General features: G+C 35.5%; 2 protein-coding genes across 6 annotated transcripts in view; both read right to left on the minus strand.

Moving 5' to 3' along the window:
- PKD2L2 (polycystin 2 like 2, transient receptor potential cation channel) overlaps positions 1–2,243 on the minus strand; it is a 41,106-nt gene extending 38,863 nt beyond the window's left edge. For 4 of the 5 annotated variants that reach the window (XM_032626868.1, XM_032626869.1, XM_032626871.1 and 1 more), the window contains exons 1-2: positions 2,187–2,217; positions 1,393–1,494 (exon numbers count right to left, since the gene is read on the minus strand). In XM_032626868.1, coding sequence (XP_032482759.1) covers positions 1,393–1,494; positions 2,187–2,217 — 133 coding nt within the window. Of the gene's footprint in view, positions 1–1,392; positions 1,495–2,186 lie in introns of all 5 variants that reach the window. The other variant, XM_032626870.1, reaches the window with a different exon arrangement.
- Positions 2,244–3,809: 1,566 nt separating this feature from the next.
- Positions 3,810–20,228, minus strand: MYOT (myotilin). Its single transcript, XM_032627881.1, has 10 exons — positions 20,152–20,228; positions 16,878–17,438; positions 12,729–12,903; positions 11,740–11,844; positions 9,355–9,404; positions 8,283–8,415; positions 7,051–7,258; positions 5,284–5,449; positions 4,663–4,796; positions 3,810–4,437 (listed from the first exon to the last, which is right to left on the minus strand). The coding sequence occupies exons 2-10, from the start codon at positions 17,231–17,233 to the stop codon at positions 4,265–4,267; spliced, it is 1,500 nt and encodes a 499-aa protein (XP_032483772.1). The 5' UTR covers positions 17,234–17,438; positions 20,152–20,228; the 3' UTR covers positions 3,810–4,264.
- Positions 20,229–21,343: the final 1,115 nt, after the last annotated feature.

A 21,343-nucleotide genomic window follows, 5' to 3' on the forward strand; every position in this document is an offset into this window, starting at 1 on the left:
GCATACACACTCACAGAGAAAATAACTTTATTTTTATAAAACTGAGATCACATTATACATACTATTCTGCAAGATGGGTTTTTTTTCCCCAATATTGAGAGTAGGCAACATAATATAGTGAGTAGTTTAGGCTATGAACTTTAAAATCAAACAGATAATGGTTTGAGTACCACCATAGGGATAATATCTCCTACCTCATAGTTTTGTTATGAGAAGTAAGTGAGATAATTCATGTGGAACATTTAAAACTATGTTTTGGCACATGATAAGATTGAGAAGAACATTAACTAGTATTCTTTCTCACTCTTCCTAAGGGTGGGTGGGTGCATTTTAGAGCAGGGTATATACTACATATGTCTTTTTTTTTTTTTTTTTTGCTAGAAGGCCTTTATTTTTAGAAATAATATATCTTCAACATCATTCCATGGCACACATGAGCCTATGCCGTTCTTTAACGTTGCATATTATTTCACTGTATATACCGAAAATTAAACAAATCCTGTTGGAGATTTGTTTCCAATTTTTCCTAGTTATGAAAAGGTGTTTGTTAAAAAAAATCCCTGAATAATGGGATTATGAGTAATCTTTAAATATTTTTCCACTCCCCAAATGGTTTGTAATAAGCAGTTAAAAAGCAATCTAAAATATCTTAATTTATAAGATTGGCTAAAGCTGTCTTTTTAATCCAGCTCTGACTCAAGCTCACCCCTACAATACCAATTAATTAGTTAACCGATATATAATTGCCACTATGTATGCTGTACCAACATAAGTCCAGTCAGTGAGCTTGCATCTACTATATGTTGGGTGCTGTAAAGACAAAATGCTCTTTAATACTGATTAAGTCAATGATATTGACCCACAGATAGGAGGAATGTAGGTTGAGATGTTTTCTTGGTTCTCCCTAAAGATCTGCATTGATTCATATCTTCTGTGACTCAGAACTAGCATATTTTACTATTAACTCTGCAACAGGCCAGGGAAAAGAACAAAGCAGACATCAAGACTAACTTCTTAGGCCTCATTTGTAGTTTGACCTATGAAACTAGAGCAAAGCTAATGTATCTGTATCGCTCTAAAAGAAATCAAGAATTGGCAACTCAAGGGAATAACTATATTCAAGACAGAACTGCCAACAGAAAGGAATAATTAATTCAATCAGTGTTGACTATGAAAGCTTTTTATTACTTCTGTGACCTAAAGTTGTGCCCCTTAAGAACTGGAAATAATGTCAACCTAAATGAATTTAAGATGTTTAAAATGTGTCACTATTTTTTAAGAGGTTTCAGTAGTCTGAAAGCCTATGGTTTTATAAAATCCATATGTTTTGTTTTTCATCTGCACATAACTTCTTAGTTCAAACAGTGTCTTCATCTACATCTGTGTACTTACATATACATAAGTTTATTAAAAAAATAAGGTAGAGTAAGGACTCCTGAAGTGTGGTTCTCATTTCTACTTCCCTTCTGTAATGCAGCTTATGTTTTGGAGTTCCTGTGAGATATAAAACAAAAATTTTCCTTAATTTATAATATATATAACTAATAGGGATGGAAAAACACAGGCGCTTTTAGCTGCTTACACTGTGTGAAGGAAAGCTCCAATGGCTTCTGGTTATGTTTTTACTCTCACTTTTATGAAGAAGGACTAATTACTAACATTTTCCCGTGGTGATAGTGGGCAATCATTTTATGACCGTATATAATGAATTTTATAACCCAGATGTTTCCTCACCAGTCTTGTTTTAAACTGAAAAAGCAAAATACAAAGCAAACAAAACCCCCTCCTCTGTCCCTAATCGTTTTCTCCTCCTGTTAACTCTGCTTCTTGGGATGGCTGGCTCCTGCTGGAGGGGGTAAAAGGACTCAGCCTGGGGTTCTGCCAAGGCCACTACTCCCTAGATCAACAAAGGCCTTCTAAGGCCGGCCTAGAGAAGGCCACTATACAGCATGTGGCAGCGCCCAGCTCCAGCTTCCGGCAAGGGGCGAGATGTTCCCTCAGGGCTTCACTTGTACTGTGAAATGGGTCCACAGTCCCTCTCCGCTTCTCAAGGGGAGGCTGCGATGGCTAACCGTTCTGGAGGTCATCTCTCACGTGAATACACGTGGGGCTACAGACTTCCTTGCAGGATATTTGCAATTGCCCATTCTGCTCTGCCCCACCCACTCCCTAGAGGAACCCCTCACCGCCTAGGTGCCACCGGGTCGCCTCCGCCATGGCAAACTTGGACGACAACGCCCGTTCCGCCTCCCCAGGCTGGCGGCGCCTGCGCGATACTCACACGGTGCGCGCCTAGCTCATGCGTCTGCGCGAGCCCCAGCCTCCAAGACGGGAAACAAGCGGCGCTAGAAGATGCCAGCGCGCCTGCGCACCGAGGCCTTTACGGAAAGGCTTTGCGTGAGGCGGGCCTGAGCGTGGTGGCGTTTGTCTCCTGCGGAGGACCGACTTCTAGGGCAAACCTGGCCTTAGGCCTGGGGTTAATCATAAAAATCGTAGTAATTAATTATAATGGGCCACCCATTCTTGACTTTTAACATCTTTTGGCTTGTTTAGTCTTCACACCGCCCTTTCCTGAAAGGTATGTGTTTTGTCCTCGTTTTAGACCTGAAGAGACTGAGGAGAATAAATTACTTACCAAAGGCCCGTTGGGGCAAGGTTTGCTCGACGCCGAAGCCCGAATTTGTAACCAAGACCCCACTCCGCCGCTGCAGCTTGCAGATACTGATTATTAGTAATCGAGAGCTGTTGGCTGGAAATAGCTTCCACCCCTCTTTCCACCCAATATGGCTTAAGAGAACGTTGAAATAGATTAAAAAAAAAAAAGTTCTGCGGTGATAATGTAAAAGCGTAGCCCTAAACAGTAGTCTTTGGGAGCCCAGACTCACATCTGACCCAGCAGCTTTGCAAAAGTGAGAAGGTTTGTAAACAGCTATAGAAAAGGCCAAATTTGGTTGTAAATTAAGGCATCCATAAGCCTGCCAGAATATGAGGGGCGGAGGGGGGCAGGGATTCTTCGGTTGGTAAAAAGGAAAATGAAAAAGGAATTCAGTGGAAAGCCCCAGGGTAGCCAGCTAAGAAGCCCTTCAAGCTGTTTTGAAAGTAAAAAATAAAGCCACTTTTGTTATTTCTCCGAAAGAGATGTAGGGTGATGTTGATAAATGCTGTTTCATGTCAGGTAAAAAGGAAAACTAGGCCACATAGCAGCGAGGGTCAAAGACTACCAATGATAAAACGAATAGGAGAGGTGTAGCGAAAGGCCAGCAGCCAGTGGAGATGAGACCTGAGAAGAAAGGGCTACTGGCCTAGCTTAAGAATAGTTTAATACAAGGATTTGCCCTTTCCTGTACTTGGACTCTCAGAGGCTGGCAAAATTGTTTTCTAAAGTAGTAGGTTATCTGAACTAGAAATGTTCAGGAAAAAAGCCCAAAATATAGGTATTCAAATTTACATTAAATATAAGAATTAGGTAGATGACTCTGCAGTCTATTCTTAATCCATTGAGCTCAGTAGACTCAAAGATCTTAAAGCATTAGAAACCTATTTGGTTAAAACAAAATCACAATTTCAGGAGAGATTCTGTCATGGTTTAAGTTATTCTGGTTGCCTTCGAAGTGCAAACCGTAAAAAGTCTAGTTCCCTCTCTGGAGAAATTAGCTGTAAGTGAGCTTCACCAAGACAGGCTGTTCTAGAGTATAATATTGTTGGTCTCTTGGAACTTGTTATTCATAGGTTTTGCTGTGTGTCGCTTAATAGGTACAAACCAGCAGTTTTATCTTAAAGATCTAGACTTTTGTGAAGATAAGACAGTCTGTTTTAAATATTTGAAATTTTATTCTCTTTTGACATAAAACTAAGGAACACTCAGATAATCTATACCATGTTAGTATTCCTATCAGAGAAAACGGGTAAAACAGTATTTAGAAAGCAGTACCAGTAAATCTTATTACTCACTAGATGTGTTTAAAACGTTGATATTCATTTCTAAACTGTAGTTGTAAAATGTGTATGACTTAAATATTAAAATCCCACATTTTTTAAGATCTTCATCTACAATTACAAACCCAGATTTTCTGTAGGCTTCACAAACCAGAGAGGTAAACAGAATGTGCAAGAGTCAAAGGATAAACGCATTATAAATATATATTAGTTGTATTACCTAATTAAAACCATAATCTGTTAATACAGCTATGGATTTATTTCAAACATTTAATTGAATATATTGCTAATAGTGTAGTTGTTGTGTTTTCCAATGTTGGTAGAGTTATTAAAGTTCTTCACTTTCATAGAGTCCAGATTGAGCTGCCAGACGCTGAAACTCTCCTTCAGGGTTAAAAGCTTGTTTCACATCCAGACCTTTCCCGTTAAGTGCTAAATATTTGCTGAAAGTTGGTCGGACACGTAACTGCTTAGGAGCTGGAGGAGTTTGGTTTGGACGGGCTGAAATGGATCAAATAAACGTTAATTTAGAAAACTTGTCCTAAACAAATGGGTTGCACTAGGTAGTCATTATCAGACAGGGAGAGAAAAAAAAATCAAAACTGATTATGTATGGGGAGAATCCTTCAGAATTTATGCTATGCTTGAATTTATGTTTCTTATTAAATCTTTCCAGTTAAGTTCTTTATAACACTTGACATAGCACTGTATAACAGCATGAGATACCTGTAACATCTAATCTCGTGTTACATGTGGTCACTCCAGCTTCATTAACTGCAGACACAGTATACCACCCAGCGTCTTTCTTGTTTACATCTTTTATCAGTAAAGTAACTCTTCCAGAGTTATCATGATATAAACTGGAAAGAAACAAAAATTGAAAGTAAAGGAATTAGTTTTCCTGTGAGAATTTATTTATGATGCCTGTGACCTACAGAGTCAGACTAATAGGAAGAAAAAAAGCATTTGGAAATTCTGAGTCTGTAGCTAGTCATTGCCAAATAGCTATGGGTTTTTTTGAATTAAACATCCCCCCCCAGTCTTGTTTGTATCATATTTCCTTGAGCCATCTTCTTTTATTGTTAGTAAAAAGGTAAATCCTAGCCTACTTTATCCCTTAAATTTCTGATTAGTGGGATCTGGCTTAATGAGGCTTATTATATTTCTATATATATATATTTTAAAAGTTGAAGTATAGTTGATTTACAATATTGTGTTAGTTTCATCTATATGTTTTTAAAATTAGACAAATTGAGGTCACAGATGCATGCCATTTATAATACATTTCAAAGTATAACTGGATTCACCCAAGTACAGTATAGTTAAGTCTAGAAATACTTATCCTACCTTATTCGATCAGTGTTGAATTGTACCATTTCATTATTTCTTTTCCAGAAAAGCTTAGGTGGTGGTATAGCTGAGATTTGGCATTCTAGCTTCACTGAGTCTCCCTCAAAAACTTTTTTACTCTGTGGTTTGTAGATGAACATTGGTGCTCTTCTATGTTCTTTTGCTACATATTAATAAAAAAGTCATGTATTTGAAATATTATAAACAATATTAAGTCAAACCAAAGTATTATGAATTTTGTATGCTGATATAAAAGTTTAAAAAAGTACTAACGACAGGATTGGAAGCTTTATGTTTCAGCTGTAGTTAAAATAATATGCAATACTGTTGTGTATTGTATACTATTTATAGTTCTAAAACAGTAATGTAATGATGCGTTGAATTTATAATCATGTTTCATTGGAAGAATTTAAGTCAAGTTGAGATCATCTCAGCTATAGAGAGGCAGCATGAGTGGTGGAAAGAGTACCAGCAACTTGGGTTTGAATTCTGTTTGCCCCACCAGTCATGCCACATTGGGGAAAATTTTGTTTAGTTTCTCTGAGGCTAAATTTTATCTGTTGTAAAATGATACCCAAGAAATAGTTACTGCTCTGCCCACCAAAGCACAAAATTATTGTGAGGATCAATTGCGATAATGAATGAAGACACACTTTGTAAACTATAAAATAATATACAAATGCCAATAATAATTATGTCTTTAGTTTTCTTCAAATACCTGAGGGAAAAGAGGAACTGATACTATAATACTATAACCCTAACTTTTCTGAAGGAGTAAGGAGGAGATTGGACGGATGCCTGTTAAAGTCTTTTTCAGCTCTAACATTATAGTAGTTTTGGAGCTATTGGCACAGAAAGGATTTGCCGTAAGCTTAATCACTTGGATTTTGTGTGTGTGTGTGTGTGTGTATAAATTCCCAGATCACTAGTTTTTCCCTTAGTCTGAGGGCCCTTATTATATCATAGAATAATCTTAAAGATTTTTCATTCATCTGGGTAGAATACAAACTCAAGATTGCCCATCCTTGAACTTGATTAAGTTTTTATATAATAAGCAGTGAATTATAGCAAAATATTGCTTATGCAGTATATTGTGGCTTAAGTCATTGCAAATGTGATATATTTAGAGCATTTGAATTGTAATATTTTAAGACAGGACATTAGTTTTATGAGAACTGCCCTACTAAAGACAAATTTGAGATATGAGTTTTACCATACTTGTTTTCTAAAGCAAGTAAGCATGTTTTTGTTGTCATAGAGACTAGTTTCCTGGTAAACAGTGCATAGTCTAAGGCTAAAAGTTGACATTTACCCTTCAGTTTTAAACTATGTGTGATTATAGCAATTCTGTGAAAATGTGAGTCAGATTGATTATTTTAGACTGTAGACCAGATAAATGATTAGACTAAAAATTTTCATATTAAGACCCTTTAATCATATCTACAAATACTGTACATCTACTGTACATCTAGAAATGTATCTAGAATATATACTACCTTCTTTGGTCTGTCTGAAATTTTACCTTTATTTCTCTTCCAGAAAAGCTTTAGTGGTAGATCTGTCATTCTAGTTTCACTGAGTTTCGCTCAAGAGCACTAACCCCTGCCCACCGTGGCTTTTACATAAAAATTCATGTTCTACTGGGTTGTATAGTATAGACATTAACCTTAAATAGAAAGTCCTTGGGGTTTTTCTTTTTTAACACTTTCTTATTTGATTCTACAAAATTTTAAGGAGCTCTGTAGGATCTCTTTGAAAGCTTACCCAGGACGTCCAGCTGCACAGTAAAGGTGGCTTCTCCTGCTCTATTCTTGGCAACACATGTATAAGCCCCTGCATCTGAAGCTCTGACCACTTCGAAGATGAGTGAATGAAAACCCTTTTCAGACACTATCATTTTGTGAAAATCATCTGATTGAACTGGTTGTCCATTTAGATACCATGACACATCAGGAGCTGGTAGTCCACTAACCTAGAAATGAAAACACAAGGAGATAGAATTTTAAATTATAGATCACTGGGACCCATTTGTCCATTTATGAATTTTAACAGTTCAGTATCTGAGTGGGTTTGTGATTGAAAATGCAAAACAAGAGCTTAAAAGATATTTTCTTTCAATAATTTTTAACAAAATAGTAAAAACTATAACACTTGAAATTAATACAGTATTTTCATACTATCTGAAAACACATCTAGCTCTTTTATAAACAACCTCAGGCTCCTAAAGATCTCTTAATTACTATATTAAGGACGTTAAGTTATCTTATATTGGTCTCCACAAGGAATATGGAAGTCATATGGCTTTTCTGGCTAATGGCAAGTGTGAATGAAGTCCCAGAGGCCCATATATATGAGACTTGCTGATAACCTTTCCAAATAACCTTTCCAAAACTGAGTGTTCTTGAGCTGTAGTTCTGGTGTATAAATGGCATTTTGTTAAGTGTTTTCGTAAGTCTTGACAATTAAATCCATACACTGACTTTCATTCATAAGGAATCTGAAAAAACATTTATAAGAAAAAGTTCTCCAAAATGAGGATAATAAAAATGTAGGCCTTTCTAATAAGTTATTTTAGCCTGAAGAATTCTTCTAGGCCAAGAGAGAGCAGGGTGACTTGAATTTCTTTAAAGAGGCATTCTACTTTAGAAATCCTATTGCTATGAAAGCTTCATTTATATAGAGTATTAGGTGGTAGGCACTATTTTGAGTACCTTATACCTGTTTACTTAGTTAATCCTCACACAGCTTTATGAGGTAGATATATTTGTTATTCCCAGAGAAACAAAAGCATAAAGTTGTTAAGTGACTTGTCTCAGGTTACACAGCTGTAAAGTGGCAGGGCCAGGATTCTAACCCAAGTAAACTTAGCTCCAGAGTTTGTGTTCTTATCTATTATACATATTTCTTGTCAAGCTGTGTAGAAAGCTATGAAGAGGAGGAGGACATTTTTCAAAACTTAGTATCCCATTGTTAATTTTTCTCCACTTTTCTCTTACTTTGAAGTCCATTCTGCAGAATCTTCCTTCTTCAATTGACATGTTCTCTGGCACTTGAATGAAACGAGGCGGGTAAAATTTCTCCTGGATTGCATCCTGATCATTCACATCTCCCCTTGAAGATGATCTACTTCTACAAAAATATTTTAATAATCACTATGCAGAAGAGTCGTCATTGCTCTTCCTTTCATGCAAATATAGTTTAGCCATCAAATTTGAAACCCTAAAGTCTATGCTGTTTGATCTGATAGTGTAGTAACAATGGAGAGAGGCTGCAGAGCTGTATTTAGCTGTGGCATATTTGATGACTATTAGAAGTGGTAGCAATTTAGAAACACCTGATACAAATTATACATCTTTGTTTCTTTTTTCAGTGCCATGAATTGATGAAGAAACTGATCTATTAAAATGCAGAGTACCCCATGGACAATTCTAGTCACATGCAAAGATTGTATAATTAGAATCAGGTTTCCATTGTTATGAAAAAGTTGTTTAGCATGGAAACATGGTCCTGGCTTATTTCACCAAAACATTAAAAACAGTTTCCTCTGAGATAGTTGTGATAATTAACAGATAAAAATTTTTATTGTCATCTTTGACATTAGAAAATTCACATTGTTTTTTTTCAATTGGTTCTAAAGCAGTATAAACATTATTTTCTTTTTTTGTAACCATATTTTTTTATTGCAGTATAGTTAATTTACAATGTTGTGTTAGCTTCAGGTGTACAATAAAGTGATTCAGTTATATATATATAACATATATATTAAATATATGTAGATTCTTCAGATTCTTTTCCATTATAGGTTATTATAAGACATTGAAAATAGTTCCCTGTGCTATATGGTAGGTCCTTGTTGTTTATCTATTTTACACATAGTAGCGTGTATCTGTTAATCCCAAACTCCTGATTTATCCCTTCCAACCTGTTATCCCCTCTGGTCACATTGCTTTGTATAAGAAGTATGTAAGAAGCTTGAGGGCTTTGTAAATATTACATTTTTTTAAAGCTGCAAACATTTTAGGTAGCAAAATATATATTTCTTTAAAATTAAAAAAAATTTTTTTTTACCTTACTTGTGATGTAGGAAGTTGCAGTCGTGCATGTTCTGAATTGTGCTGCTTGAAGTTAAAACAAAGTGATAATGTTAACATGCTGTTGTTAGCTTGAAATGAAGCAGAATTTAGTAGTCGTAGTTGAAAAGAACATTTCTGTTGTGGCTGTATTTGTACTGTCATGGATAGTTCTATATATTTAGCTGTTAAGCATTTAAAATATAGTACACTTACCTTCTAATGCTCTAGCAAGAAATCCCCAGAATTAAGACTATTCAATAGATACGATTTATGAAAATTAACTAGACTTTGAATTGGTAGTGGTTCGTTTTTTAGATGACGATTTTATGACAAAGGATGAGGAGTCCCCCTGGTGTATTTGAAATGGGAGCACATAGTACAGATTGTCCTTTGGTAAAACAGGAATAGTCATGAAGTCATTTGTGTTGGCAGTAGATACAGGGTATTATGCCTACTGCTCATAAGTGGCACCAACAGCAGTAAACACATATTAGACTGGAAAATAATTTTCTTTTTAGCTCATGGCACAAAATCCTGATGGACACTGTGGAAGCTATGTGTAGAGTTATGAAAAGCCTTTGAAAAACAACATTACTTACTTCCTGCCTAATAAGGGTGTATTTAATTTAAGCAGTTATCTTTTAGAATTTACATCTGAGCACCAGAAAATTATTCATATTTGAGGATAAAATCAGGAATTGATGAATTTATAATAGAATTAACTGATTAAATATTTAGTGCCTATTCCGTATATTTCATTGTGCTTGGTATAGTGAGAGATACAAAGAAGTAGAAAATATAGTCCTTACCCAAATATATGAAAAACAACATAGCAGATCAGTACAAATAATTTATTTTGGGATGAACTTTAATGTATTTTGTCATTCTAAAACAAAATTCTTACAACTCTGTAATAATTTTTGGCTGGGCTTTGAGTTTCTCTAAGCCAAATGTCAAAAGATCAGTGAATTTTTTGGTAAAAAATAAGAATAATCCACTTAAACTCATAATATCTAAATTAAGTTTTTGACCTTTTCCTGTAGTGGTTTGAACACGTATGTATTCATATTCATAGGTGTGATATTTCAGTTATATGTAATTTGATGACATTTTGTATTATTTAAGTAGACTGTTTGAAGTGTACCAAAAAACATAAGATTTTTCTTTTCTGATTTCATAATATGTTTTGCTGCTATCTCTTTTCTTGGTACCTTCACCTTCATTTTAAAGTTTTTAAAGAATGAATGAGAAAAACAATACACCCTTGACCTTGAAATCATACACTGTGAATTTATAACATAAACCATCATCAATCTAATGTTACTTTGGGTTATTTCTTCTAATAGAGATATATTTGTGTCTTATTCTTGCTGTAATCTCCTGTACCAACTCCAGAGCCCAAAACACAGTAGGTACTTCATATAAATTAGTTGAATAAATGAGTGTGTGAACTCCTTAGTAGCCGAAAGAGATTTAAGTTCTGTTCTCAGGTTCTAGTTACTTGCTGTGCTAGACCCTGCTCTATCCTTTTCAGTAGATCTAGTCACATTTAACAGAAACAAAAGTCTTATTTTCATCTTCCTATACTGTAGAAGGTTGGAATTCTTGAATGCTCGGTTTGGCTTCCAGTTTCTTGTGGAGTTTTTAGGAAGGAATGAGAGGTAACTACAGAAGGAAGATAGAAGAGCAATAACAGTTCATTTTGCCTCTCCAGCTGTACACTTCTCTTTGAGGTTAACTTGTTAAAATGAAGTTGATCAGGAACACGCCTGTGGGATATTCACTTTATGTTCTGGATAAAGTTAATCCCTTGGAAAGGATGCTGTTGTTAATCCTGGAGCCATTACTCATAAGGTTTTTGTTGTTTATTTTGTTTTGTTTTTAATAAGAATCATTTTAAGATACAGGCACATGACAGAAGAAATTGGATGTTTCATTAGTACATGAGTTTATTTTAAAACATTGAAATGATAAACAGCTTATGAGAAAAGGTTATAATTACTTTGGTTTAGAGTTTTAACTTTTGTCCTGTGAAAGATTTACAACTCATAAATTTTCTGTCCATGTAGACATTGTAGGGAGAGTCCTCGGTTTAACTGACCCCTAAATGTCCAGATGAAAAGTGACACCATTAGTCTTCTGGTGTTTTGACTTTATAACATTTCATATGCAGATACTAGAACTACCAGAAAATGGGGTAAAATTAAAAATTTTTGTGTATATATTCAACCCATCATGGCCTCTACTTTTTATATGTAATGGAGTATGGAAGTAATTGACTTTTGCTTCAAATGCTATTTATAAGCATTTAGAAAAGCAGATATTTAAAAATCACACAAAAGAAAAGTGCTCCAGTTAGATAAAGATTATTTTAATTTACCTGTGCTGGATCTTGTGCCTCACTGTCATTTTGAGCTTGAAACACAGCAGCTGCATTCTGTGGTCCTAGTAATCTGCGAGCCATCTTCTCCTCATATGTTAGCCGCTTTAAAGAAATAAATCATAAAGGAGATAGTAATGAGATTTAATAAAAGTTATTTGTATAGCTTTACCTTAAAACTACCAAGAATTATACCAAAGAAGTATAGTTATGCCTATTGAATGATAGATACTATGTTTATAAAAAAACATTTTCTTTCATTCAAAGCATTTTCCTTTCGTTCTAGTGCCACTTCCCTCATCTGTAATATTCATCTCTGTTTTCTTTCTTCTCCTAGTAAAGGCAAGCATAATCACCCTTAAATAAGGCTCTCTCCCCAATAAAGGGAAATTCTTTGTCTTCCTCCTTGTTCTGCATGTACCTGTTGGCTCTGTCTTTGAATATAGTACAGTATGTCCTTAGATTCAGAAATAACTTATATTGAGTGAACACTATATTTGATTTACTAATTTCTGGTTAAGAGCAGTGCAACTCGTATGTTAAGTGTATTTGGATTAAAGGCATATAGTAGTACTCTTTCAGAGATCAGTGACTAATACAACGTGTATAATAAGAATTATAGCTATTTTTCCATCAATAATATATACCAAAGTACATGGAGAAGTCAGGTTGACAGCATTTCCCATTAGTTATTTGGTCATCAGACATATTTTTATGGTAATGCTTAAAACAAAATTGAATCATTCAGATTGGGTTTTTTTTTTTTTTTTTCATTTGCTTCATTCTTTTACTACTGAACTCCTAGAGGGGATTTCATGCAGAGAAATACAGAATAGGATCCAAATATTCCCTTTTTTTAGATACTCCTCTCCCTTGCTGATTATATGGACATAGATCTGTGAGACAGAAACAACATTCTTATTGAGATTAGATTTTATAGTTTTATTGGCTTTTTTTTTTTTTTAATACAAAATAGACATCTTGCTCACTTGGTTTCCATTATGAAGAAGGTTGTCCTTGCATTTTAGCTTTCTCTCCAAATCTTGAATCAGAGCTTCTTTTGATCCTTGTATTTCATGGTCAGGAGTCCTTGGTGTGGGCTTAGCATTTGCATTTTGGGATGGCTTAGCATTTACAGGTTGGCCAACTGAGGGTTGTTGATAGCTTTAAAAAGAAAAAAAGATTTCTTAAAAAGAAGATCTTTAAAGTAAGGTGTGGTATGTAAAATAGAATTGGCATCATTTTGTCAGTCACGTTTAGGTAGGTTGAATTTACCATTTAGTACTGCTGGTGTTATTAAAACACCAATTGCCCTAATAACAGTCAAGAAGGATTTTATAAGAATGGTTACTAGCTGTTTTTTGTTTTTGTTTTTGTTTCTTTTCATCTTGGCAAATGAAAATTAAGTAGCAGGAGGAGCAATTTAGATTAGACATAAGGAGAATGTCCTTCCTTGAAGATCTTCCCTAAAGAAGTGAGAGTAAGTCTAGTTACTGGCAGCTTGAGAGTTCTTCCAATATTCCAACTGAATTTCCTGAGTTTGATTTATGGGTGGATAGTAAGCAGTGATGTGCTGGAGCTGACTCATACGGGCTCAAGAGAACTGATTTTTAGTGTCTCTTCCCAGCTCACTGTGATCTCATGCTGAAAGTTTGAAATTGGTGGTGGTGGGAGTATCTACACCAGGGAAATTGGTAAATACCACAAACCATGGCTCTTTCCTCCAGAGCTGATTGTTAAACATTTATCAGCATAACCACTGGTATTAGTGAATATTCTCTTGCTTTGAATGGAGTCTACAGTTTACATTTTAATTTCTACTTCCTATTCATATTCTAGACAATCCAAGTATGGCACTATATAACGACTTGTACAGTAATAACAGTTTCTTCAACATTGCATAAGTGATTTTTAGAGAAAGGGATGATTAGAGGAGGAAGGAGAAAGAAATGTAAACTGAGAAAAAAAGGAGTTTTGGGGGGAAAAAAAGCAAATTTGATTGGCAGTTGAAGAGTTTGGTTTAAATCCTTATTTCAAATTCCAACCCTAAATTTTCTTCCAAGATGTCCTTGCCCCCTCCTGGTGTTCCCCTGCTGATTCTGATAGAGGACAGGGGTGGTATTTAGGGAGTCCTATATTTTTAGATCTGTTAGGTAGCTCACACTTTTCACAGGGTTTATTCAGATTTTACCTAGTTTATTTATTTAGGGCTCTGAAGGTGCTAGCTTATATCTATTTAATGTGGGAAAACTGGCCACTGCCCTCAATGAATACTTTACCATTATCATAATAAATCCAGATACCCAGATGAGGCAGCCTTGGTCTGTTCTCTGACATGCCCCTGTTCAAAAATTCGCAAGCATCATTAAAAGAACTTGTAAGCTAAGTGGAAATGCATTTCCTCTGAGTGGAGCCAGAGTTTTAATTTTTGCAGGCTTTGGGGTCTTGGTTAGTAATCTCTAGATTGTAAATACACTGAAGAAAAAAAAGATGTTTTGTTACTCACCGTTGTATTATTTGTATCCACTAACACAAAGCCTGCAAAATAGTGAGGGAATACTCACTGTCAGTTCAGTGAATGAATATTTTCCATTATGTTCAAGATGCTCTGTATTGAAAGTTGATTATATACATTTTCCCTCCTTGTATTTCAGATATTCAGGATTGTCTGTATCTGATTTGTTCAGTGAAGCAAATAGTCAAACCAAGTGTTTAAATAAATAGTGAGATGTTTTTGTTTTGTTTTAAGATTGAATTCCCAGGCCAAAGTGGTAAAATTTCTTTGGTTTTATAGATCTACTATGTCTCCAACTGTATGAAGTTAGAATAGCCCATTTGTTTTTTTGTTTTTCCAGCTAAAAAAAAAAACAGTCATATGTGTTTGGTTAAAGTGAATTAGCATTAAATAATTCTTTTGTCAGACTGTCATAATATGATGTAATATATCTGAGAAATCCTGAAGGACTATCAAAACCAAGCCTGAGAATCACTGATATATATGTAATCTCAGTCACCTTTTTATTTACTGAATATCTGCATTATTACCAGTTTAGATGGTTTAAGTGTTAGGACTTGATATCTGTTCATAATTAGAAACTAATATTATACTTGCACAATGCTTTATAGGTTTTTTTTTCTCCCCCTATCATTAATCACCTAAATCCTTACTTTTATTACAGATCAGAAAACTGAATCACTGAGCAGGTAAGGAAAACTTGAGGAATGTCACACAGCAAGCTTTTTGAAAGGAATAGTTAAAGAGTTCCCCTGAATTTCTAGTCTGTGGTTTGATAAACTGAATAAAACATTTGCTTAAGGGTTTTCTACTGATGAAAAGCTAAAAAAAGCTTTCAGACTTCTCTAGGTCAGAATCCAAGGGATTATTATAGAAGACAGGGCAAACTTCAGCCCATCGTAAAAATGAGGGAGTTGTGCACAAATGTTCAAAGGGCCAGAGCTTTCCACCTGTGCAGCTGGACACTGAACTGGTATCAAGTGGCTGTGGGAAGATTAAAAGAGTTATCTATGGTTGCTGAAAATGGAGCAGCTAAAGCTGGATCTTTGATCTCTGGTTTGGGGTCCTTCTGTGCTTTATTTCTTATCCTCTCTGTTTTTTCCTTCCTTCCTCTCTTAGTTCTGTGCAGAGAGCTAGGTGCATGGTTGAGGCTCACTAGTATTTATTTGGTGGCTTTCTTTTCTGGGCAGGAATTTGGAATAGGATTAGAGCCTTTACTAAGAAAAGTATTTTAGTGAGAAAGAGTTATTTTAGATTTAAACATGCTTATACAAGAAATCTGTAAATAATTGAAAGCTAGATGGAAAAAGATTATATGGGTAAAATATAAGTAAGAAAAATCTACAATATGTGATAATGGGTATAATGGGAATTTGAGATAGAAGAGAAAGAGCGGGCTCTTAACTCTTGAAGGCATCTTTTAAAATCATTAGGCCAAACCTATGAGAATGCCTTTTTTGTCAGTCAAAAATTTTTAACTATCAGCCATTTCAAATGGTTCAACCTAGTATCTATAGGATTCTAACGAATGTTTTTGGCTTTCCTCATTTTTATTTTTAAAAATATTGAAAAGGTTTCTTTGCAAGTTGAATTGCTCTGGTGAGTTCACCTAGGTTTCCAGAGTTGTCACCAAAAATAGGAATCTCTAGAAAACTTAGCCTCTAGAGAAAACTGAGAGAAATTAGCAAGAATTTCAGCAAATCTGTTGATAAGTCTGTAACCAACAAAATATATTCCATCACACAGTTTTTCAGATGCCTCTGATTAATTCTCTGATGTTCTAGCCAGCCAAGGAATAGGAAAACTGATAGCCCAGAGTTTGCATAAGCACAAAGTATTCAGTTCATGTTTTAAAAAAAGCACAACCACTTTGTCCTTCTTCATATCAGGTTCTCCTAGGACAGTTTTAGGGCTGTGGAAATAGTACATGCTTGCATAAGGCTTCAGGTATGCTTCCCTGTATTTAGGTTGGTCTAACCAATTTGAACAAAGTGTAGTTTTAATTACCAGAGGAAACCTTAAGATCATGAGCCTTTACCTATTCAGTCCTTCCTTCTGATCATAGGGAAAATTCATATACTTCAGTGTTTGAATCCCATATTTTCTTTTTAGCCAAGTGGTTGTTCAGGATCAGAGGGGAAAATGGATAGGAAGAAAAGACTAAGACTGAGGAGAAACTTAATAGCCTCTGCTTATGTGAGAGGAAATCCTATCTGAAGAAGAGCAGACAGGTGTTCACCTCAGCTAAGCTCAGAACCAGAGCAATTAAATTTACAGCATGAGGAACGTAACTTAGAGGTGGGGGAATAGTTCACTGTTCCTGGGTATGTTAAAAATATTTTTTTTGAAGATGGAAAATAGTAGGTAAGTAATTGTGTTATGTAATAGGTGATTTGGGTTCAGCTCAACCTGGAGAATGGGTCAGATGACTTATTGCCAGTACCCTGGTTTAAGGTGTTCTAGGAGAAATATGGAATGAGACTGTGATGTCACATTGACTTTTTAGATAGTGAAGAATGACGTACATAACCTATCTCCCCTTCTCCCCCAGATACAAGCTCACGGTATACACAGTTCTGTCTGTCTGTCTGTCTCTCTATATATATTTTAAAAATTCACTTACTTGGAGTCCACAGTGGAAGGGATGTTACTGCTATTGTAATCAGGCTGTGATGGTAATATGGAGCTGAGGAAGTTGGCTGGGGACTGGTTATAAGTGGCTGTAACCCTTTGGCCTGGGTTGGAGCCAGCAAGCTGCTGAGGAGAACCAGGGAAAGCAGAGGAGGACATAGTGATGTGAGAGCTCACTGTTGAGGAGGCAGAAAATCTTTGCTCTTTGCACTGGCGGGGCTGGATTATAATAGAAGACTGTTTGGTCTGGCTAGAGTAGCTGGAGGTTTCCGGTCCAGGAGGCTGCAGTCTGGAGCCACATGGGTTTTGGGATTGGATGAAGTGTTTTGGACGTTCGTAGTTAAACATGCTTAGCTGGTTTATGGAAGTTGAAGGCAACTTATAATGATTTGCTCCTGGAAGGGTGGGGTCCCGAATCTGGGGCTGCAAGCCTGGAATTATACAAGGTTGCAGTGAATCAGAAGCAACCTTGGTCTGCACCTCGTTGTTGAGATCCTGGGAATACTGTGCTCCTGGCTTTGATAGAGTGGCCTTCTCTTGAAGAATATTGTTCCTTCAAAAGAAGAAGATGATTCAGTTACAGTATTTGCATAAAAAACAGTACTGTTTAAGATCTTTAAGAGTTTTTGTGCTTTGTTTTTTTGCTTGTTTTTTTAAAGCTTATGTGCTTTCAAAGTCACTTCAAGGTGGAACTTTCCTGGCTTCTAGACTTCCCATTCCTTTATCTGTTGTCTTTGCACAAGTGACTTTCCCCCTTGAGAATAAGAAAAAAGAATTCATTAGTGTTTGTTTGCCTCTGGGTGATTCTTAAAGCACGCCCAGGGCCTTCAAGATGTAGGAAAAGTTTAAGTTTGCCAAAAGGTTATTTATGAAAAGAAAACCTGTGATGTTGCTCAGTGTGATAGTTTTATGGTTTCATGTTTAGCTTTTGCCCAGAGGCTACAGTTTCATTAACCACAGAGAGTTAATGATTTAAAATTATTAGCAGGTAAATATATAACATGTCAGCTTCTGTTCAGTCTGAATTCTTCCCCTTGCTCATCAAAACTGATGAACAGCTCTTCTGATACTCCAGTTAATTCATGCCCTGGTGATCTGTGATGAATGATGTGGTGAATCAAGGGGAGCAATGTGCTTCTTTGGTAAAGAACATTACTGTCCATATTTGCTCCTTCACCCTTTTACAGTTTCACAAAGTAGAGCAAACATCTGTTCTTCACTGTTGTCAACCTTGAGTGGATTTTGTTTTACCTTATAATTCACTGCTTCTTTTTCTCCCTTTGATTCCCAATTGACCATAGTACCAAACTAGATGATATTAAGGAGTGACTATATTCGTGTGTCTCTGTGTGTGTATATAATATATGTAACTGACAGTATTCCAGAGCCCTTTGTAATTTTTTGTTGTTTTTAGATTGTATTATCTAGTTATTGGTCTCGATGGTCTCTTAGATATTTAGTTTCACTTTAAATTATTTTTACATGTTTAATATGTATTTTAGACTAATTTTGAAATTGCTTTAGTTCCTATATTATTTTTCCTTTTGAAATGGCAAACAGGATGTACAGAAGGGAAGTAAGGCAACTGTGAAGCTAGCCTATAGTTTCCCAAGAAGAGAAGGGTGCCATTTTTCTTACTTAGCTCTGCATTGGCACTCCTGACTTCCGACAGTGGTTCCCCATTTTTCCTTTGATAAATCATGTGTCACTATAATCAACCTTAAAGAATTATATTTGCTTCTTTTTTGTTTTAATTGGGGCATAGTTGTTTTACAATGTTGTGTTAGTTTCTACTATATAGCGAAGTGAGAGAATTATATTTGCTTCTGATTTCTTCCATTAGTAAGGTAAATCTGGGCAGGACTGTATATAGTCTTTACACACAAAAACTAGCGCCATAAATTGTTGTAATACTGATTCTGTCTTTATTTAAAATATCAAGTAATTTAGTTCAAAATACATTTAGTTTCATATAATATAAATCAACTCTGAGGTAATGATAAATCAAACTTTTAACTAATAAAATTAACCAAATTGTTTGTCATCATTGAAGCATAGTCTTATAATTATTCAGTTTCCTCTCTTGAAGAAAGTATCATTTTTAATGAAAAACTTCTAAACCAAATAACTTGATCCTCAGGTTGTGCATGTAGTTTAGAGTTATATTAAAATTAGCAGTTTTAGGAAAGAACAAAAATGCAACTAAACAGCCAAGAGAAAGATTCTATTGAAAAAGGCACTTAAAAAGTCATACATTTCTTAATTTTGAGTTTATGAATACAAGCACATTCAACTAGAGTGCATTTTAGTAATTAACTATATTAGGCCTTTAAATTATTGGAGAATAACATTCAGAAGGAGGCTTTAATTAGATACTCTTAAAAAAAACGAGAAGAGACTCTATTTCAAGGCAAGTAGTTTTATAGTTATGGGTTTATTTTTTCCATTGCAGAATTGAATCCAGTGTTTGGTTTTAAATTCCTTTTTGGGCAGGCAAATCATTCAGATTAATTTCAAATACCAAGGAAGGAATAAACTGTTTAACAATTAGCCAGTAGATATTTTCCAGAAATATCCCTATTTTTCTTTACATATATTTTTAGAAGGTCAACTATCTTGAACATTTTGGTATCAGCCTACATAGTTAACAATTACTGTTATTTAAAAAAAATTCAATTAAAAATATGTTCTTTCAAAAGTTTCATTTTATTCATGTCTCAACAAAATTTTACACAGATGTTCACACAGGTAACTCTGAAAGGTTTTTCTTCATGTTTGTAGTAGTTACTGTTCAACAATTCAATTCTATAATGCCTTCTATTATATGACAGTGTCATTTTATTCCAAATAATGTTAAATAAATTTCAAAGATTTTATGAATAAAGTACTATTAAGTCTCCTATTTAGAAAAATCTTGACTTTCCCCCTCATGTCTAATATAGCACAGACTTACACAAAAACCTGAGGATATTTTGAAGCTGTAGGACAGTACCACAATTACAGTTAGTTCAAGTGTCCCTTTTCAAAGAAAAATGATGATTTAAAAATAATGACACACAACTATCTTTCCTTTTACCCTTTCTGTAATGCCTTTCAATTTCACTGGAATGAACCAGTTACATTCTTTTCAAATCTTGTATAATGCCATTATGATCTTGTGGCTTTTGAACTTTTTATCTGAAGACCACCTTTTACATACTGTTCTGATTTGGACAAAAAACAAAAACAAAACCCCAAACTGAAGCAGGAATAAAGAAGGGACTTACCCGAGTTCCAGAGAGTGCCTGCTCGGTTTAACTTACTACTAAAGGGAAGGAAGAGGCATCCCCTTCCCTCACAGACTAATCTAGTGGCTCTGTGCTTAGTATTATAGCACCACTGACTTTTATCAGCTGCCAAACAGTGACATCTGATGTGCTTGCCTGTCCATCTACCTATGCTGGCATGTCAAAGTAAGAGTCCACAATCTAAACAATATCTCAGATGTCTTAGTGATATTTAAGGAGTGGGATTACATGAGCTTCTCTTGCAAGCCTCTTTATTTTAGATGTGAGCTTTGACTATGAGCTTTAGCAAGCTCATATAGGGGGAAGAGCAAAGAATTGGGAGATGGGAGAAAAAATATAAAGAAAACTTATTTTCTTTTTTGTGGTGGGGGCTTTGATCTTCCCTGTTGAAGAAAGGACTAAAAGGGAAGTAGTATTCTAAGACTGACATTCTAACTGCTAAGACTTCTCCAGAAATAAGACCAGTGATGGATGGGCTCCAAATTGATTTGTATTGGATAGTTGTTCATCTGAAGGCCTTTTTTTTTTCTCTTGCCAAATGGGAGGGGGAATGGAGTGGGGTTCAAGCAGTTTGTTTCAAGAGAGGGAGTGTGTCTGGGCAAAGGCAGGAGAGCAGGATGATGGTGTTATGTCACTGGGAAGGTGGGGAAGTGGAAAAATGTGATTTGGTTTCTTTAGCAAGTTCTCTGAATCTGTATAGCATATGCCTCCTTGACTTTATACTTTCATTCTAAAAGAGTTTGAAACACTTCAGAAACTACCAAACGAGCAGTGTTTACAGTTAGGGCTCTGTATTGTTAGCTCTCTTTATTTCCCTTACTCCTTACAGTTACACAGCTTCCTTTCTCCTTTCATCAAGGAGACCATCTTAGCATTTAAGTTTCCATTTTTGTGCAGGGAAGTAAATAATTACAGAGGAAGAAACCTTCAGATCGACAAGAGGTGGTGAAGAGGGATAGGTGGCATGAGGATCAGGCTAATCAGGTGGAATTATCCCTATTTAGTGGCTTTAACTTTGGTATGGTATTATTGCTTAAAGCATATCTGTTTATTCCCCTCCCTCATGCGTACTCCAGTCTTGTTGTCATTATCATGTACGTTAGGATCCAACAAATAGATGTTTGAGCACATGTGAGCTGTTTAAAATTCTTCACAGCTGACCATGTAGGTG

Source organism: Phocoena sinus, chromosome 3, assembly GCF_008692025.1.
Source record: "Phocoena sinus isolate mPhoSin1 chromosome 3, mPhoSin1.pri, whole genome shotgun sequence".
In the NCBI taxonomy this organism is placed as follows: domain Eukaryota; kingdom Metazoa; phylum Chordata; class Mammalia; order Artiodactyla; family Phocoenidae; genus Phocoena; species Phocoena sinus.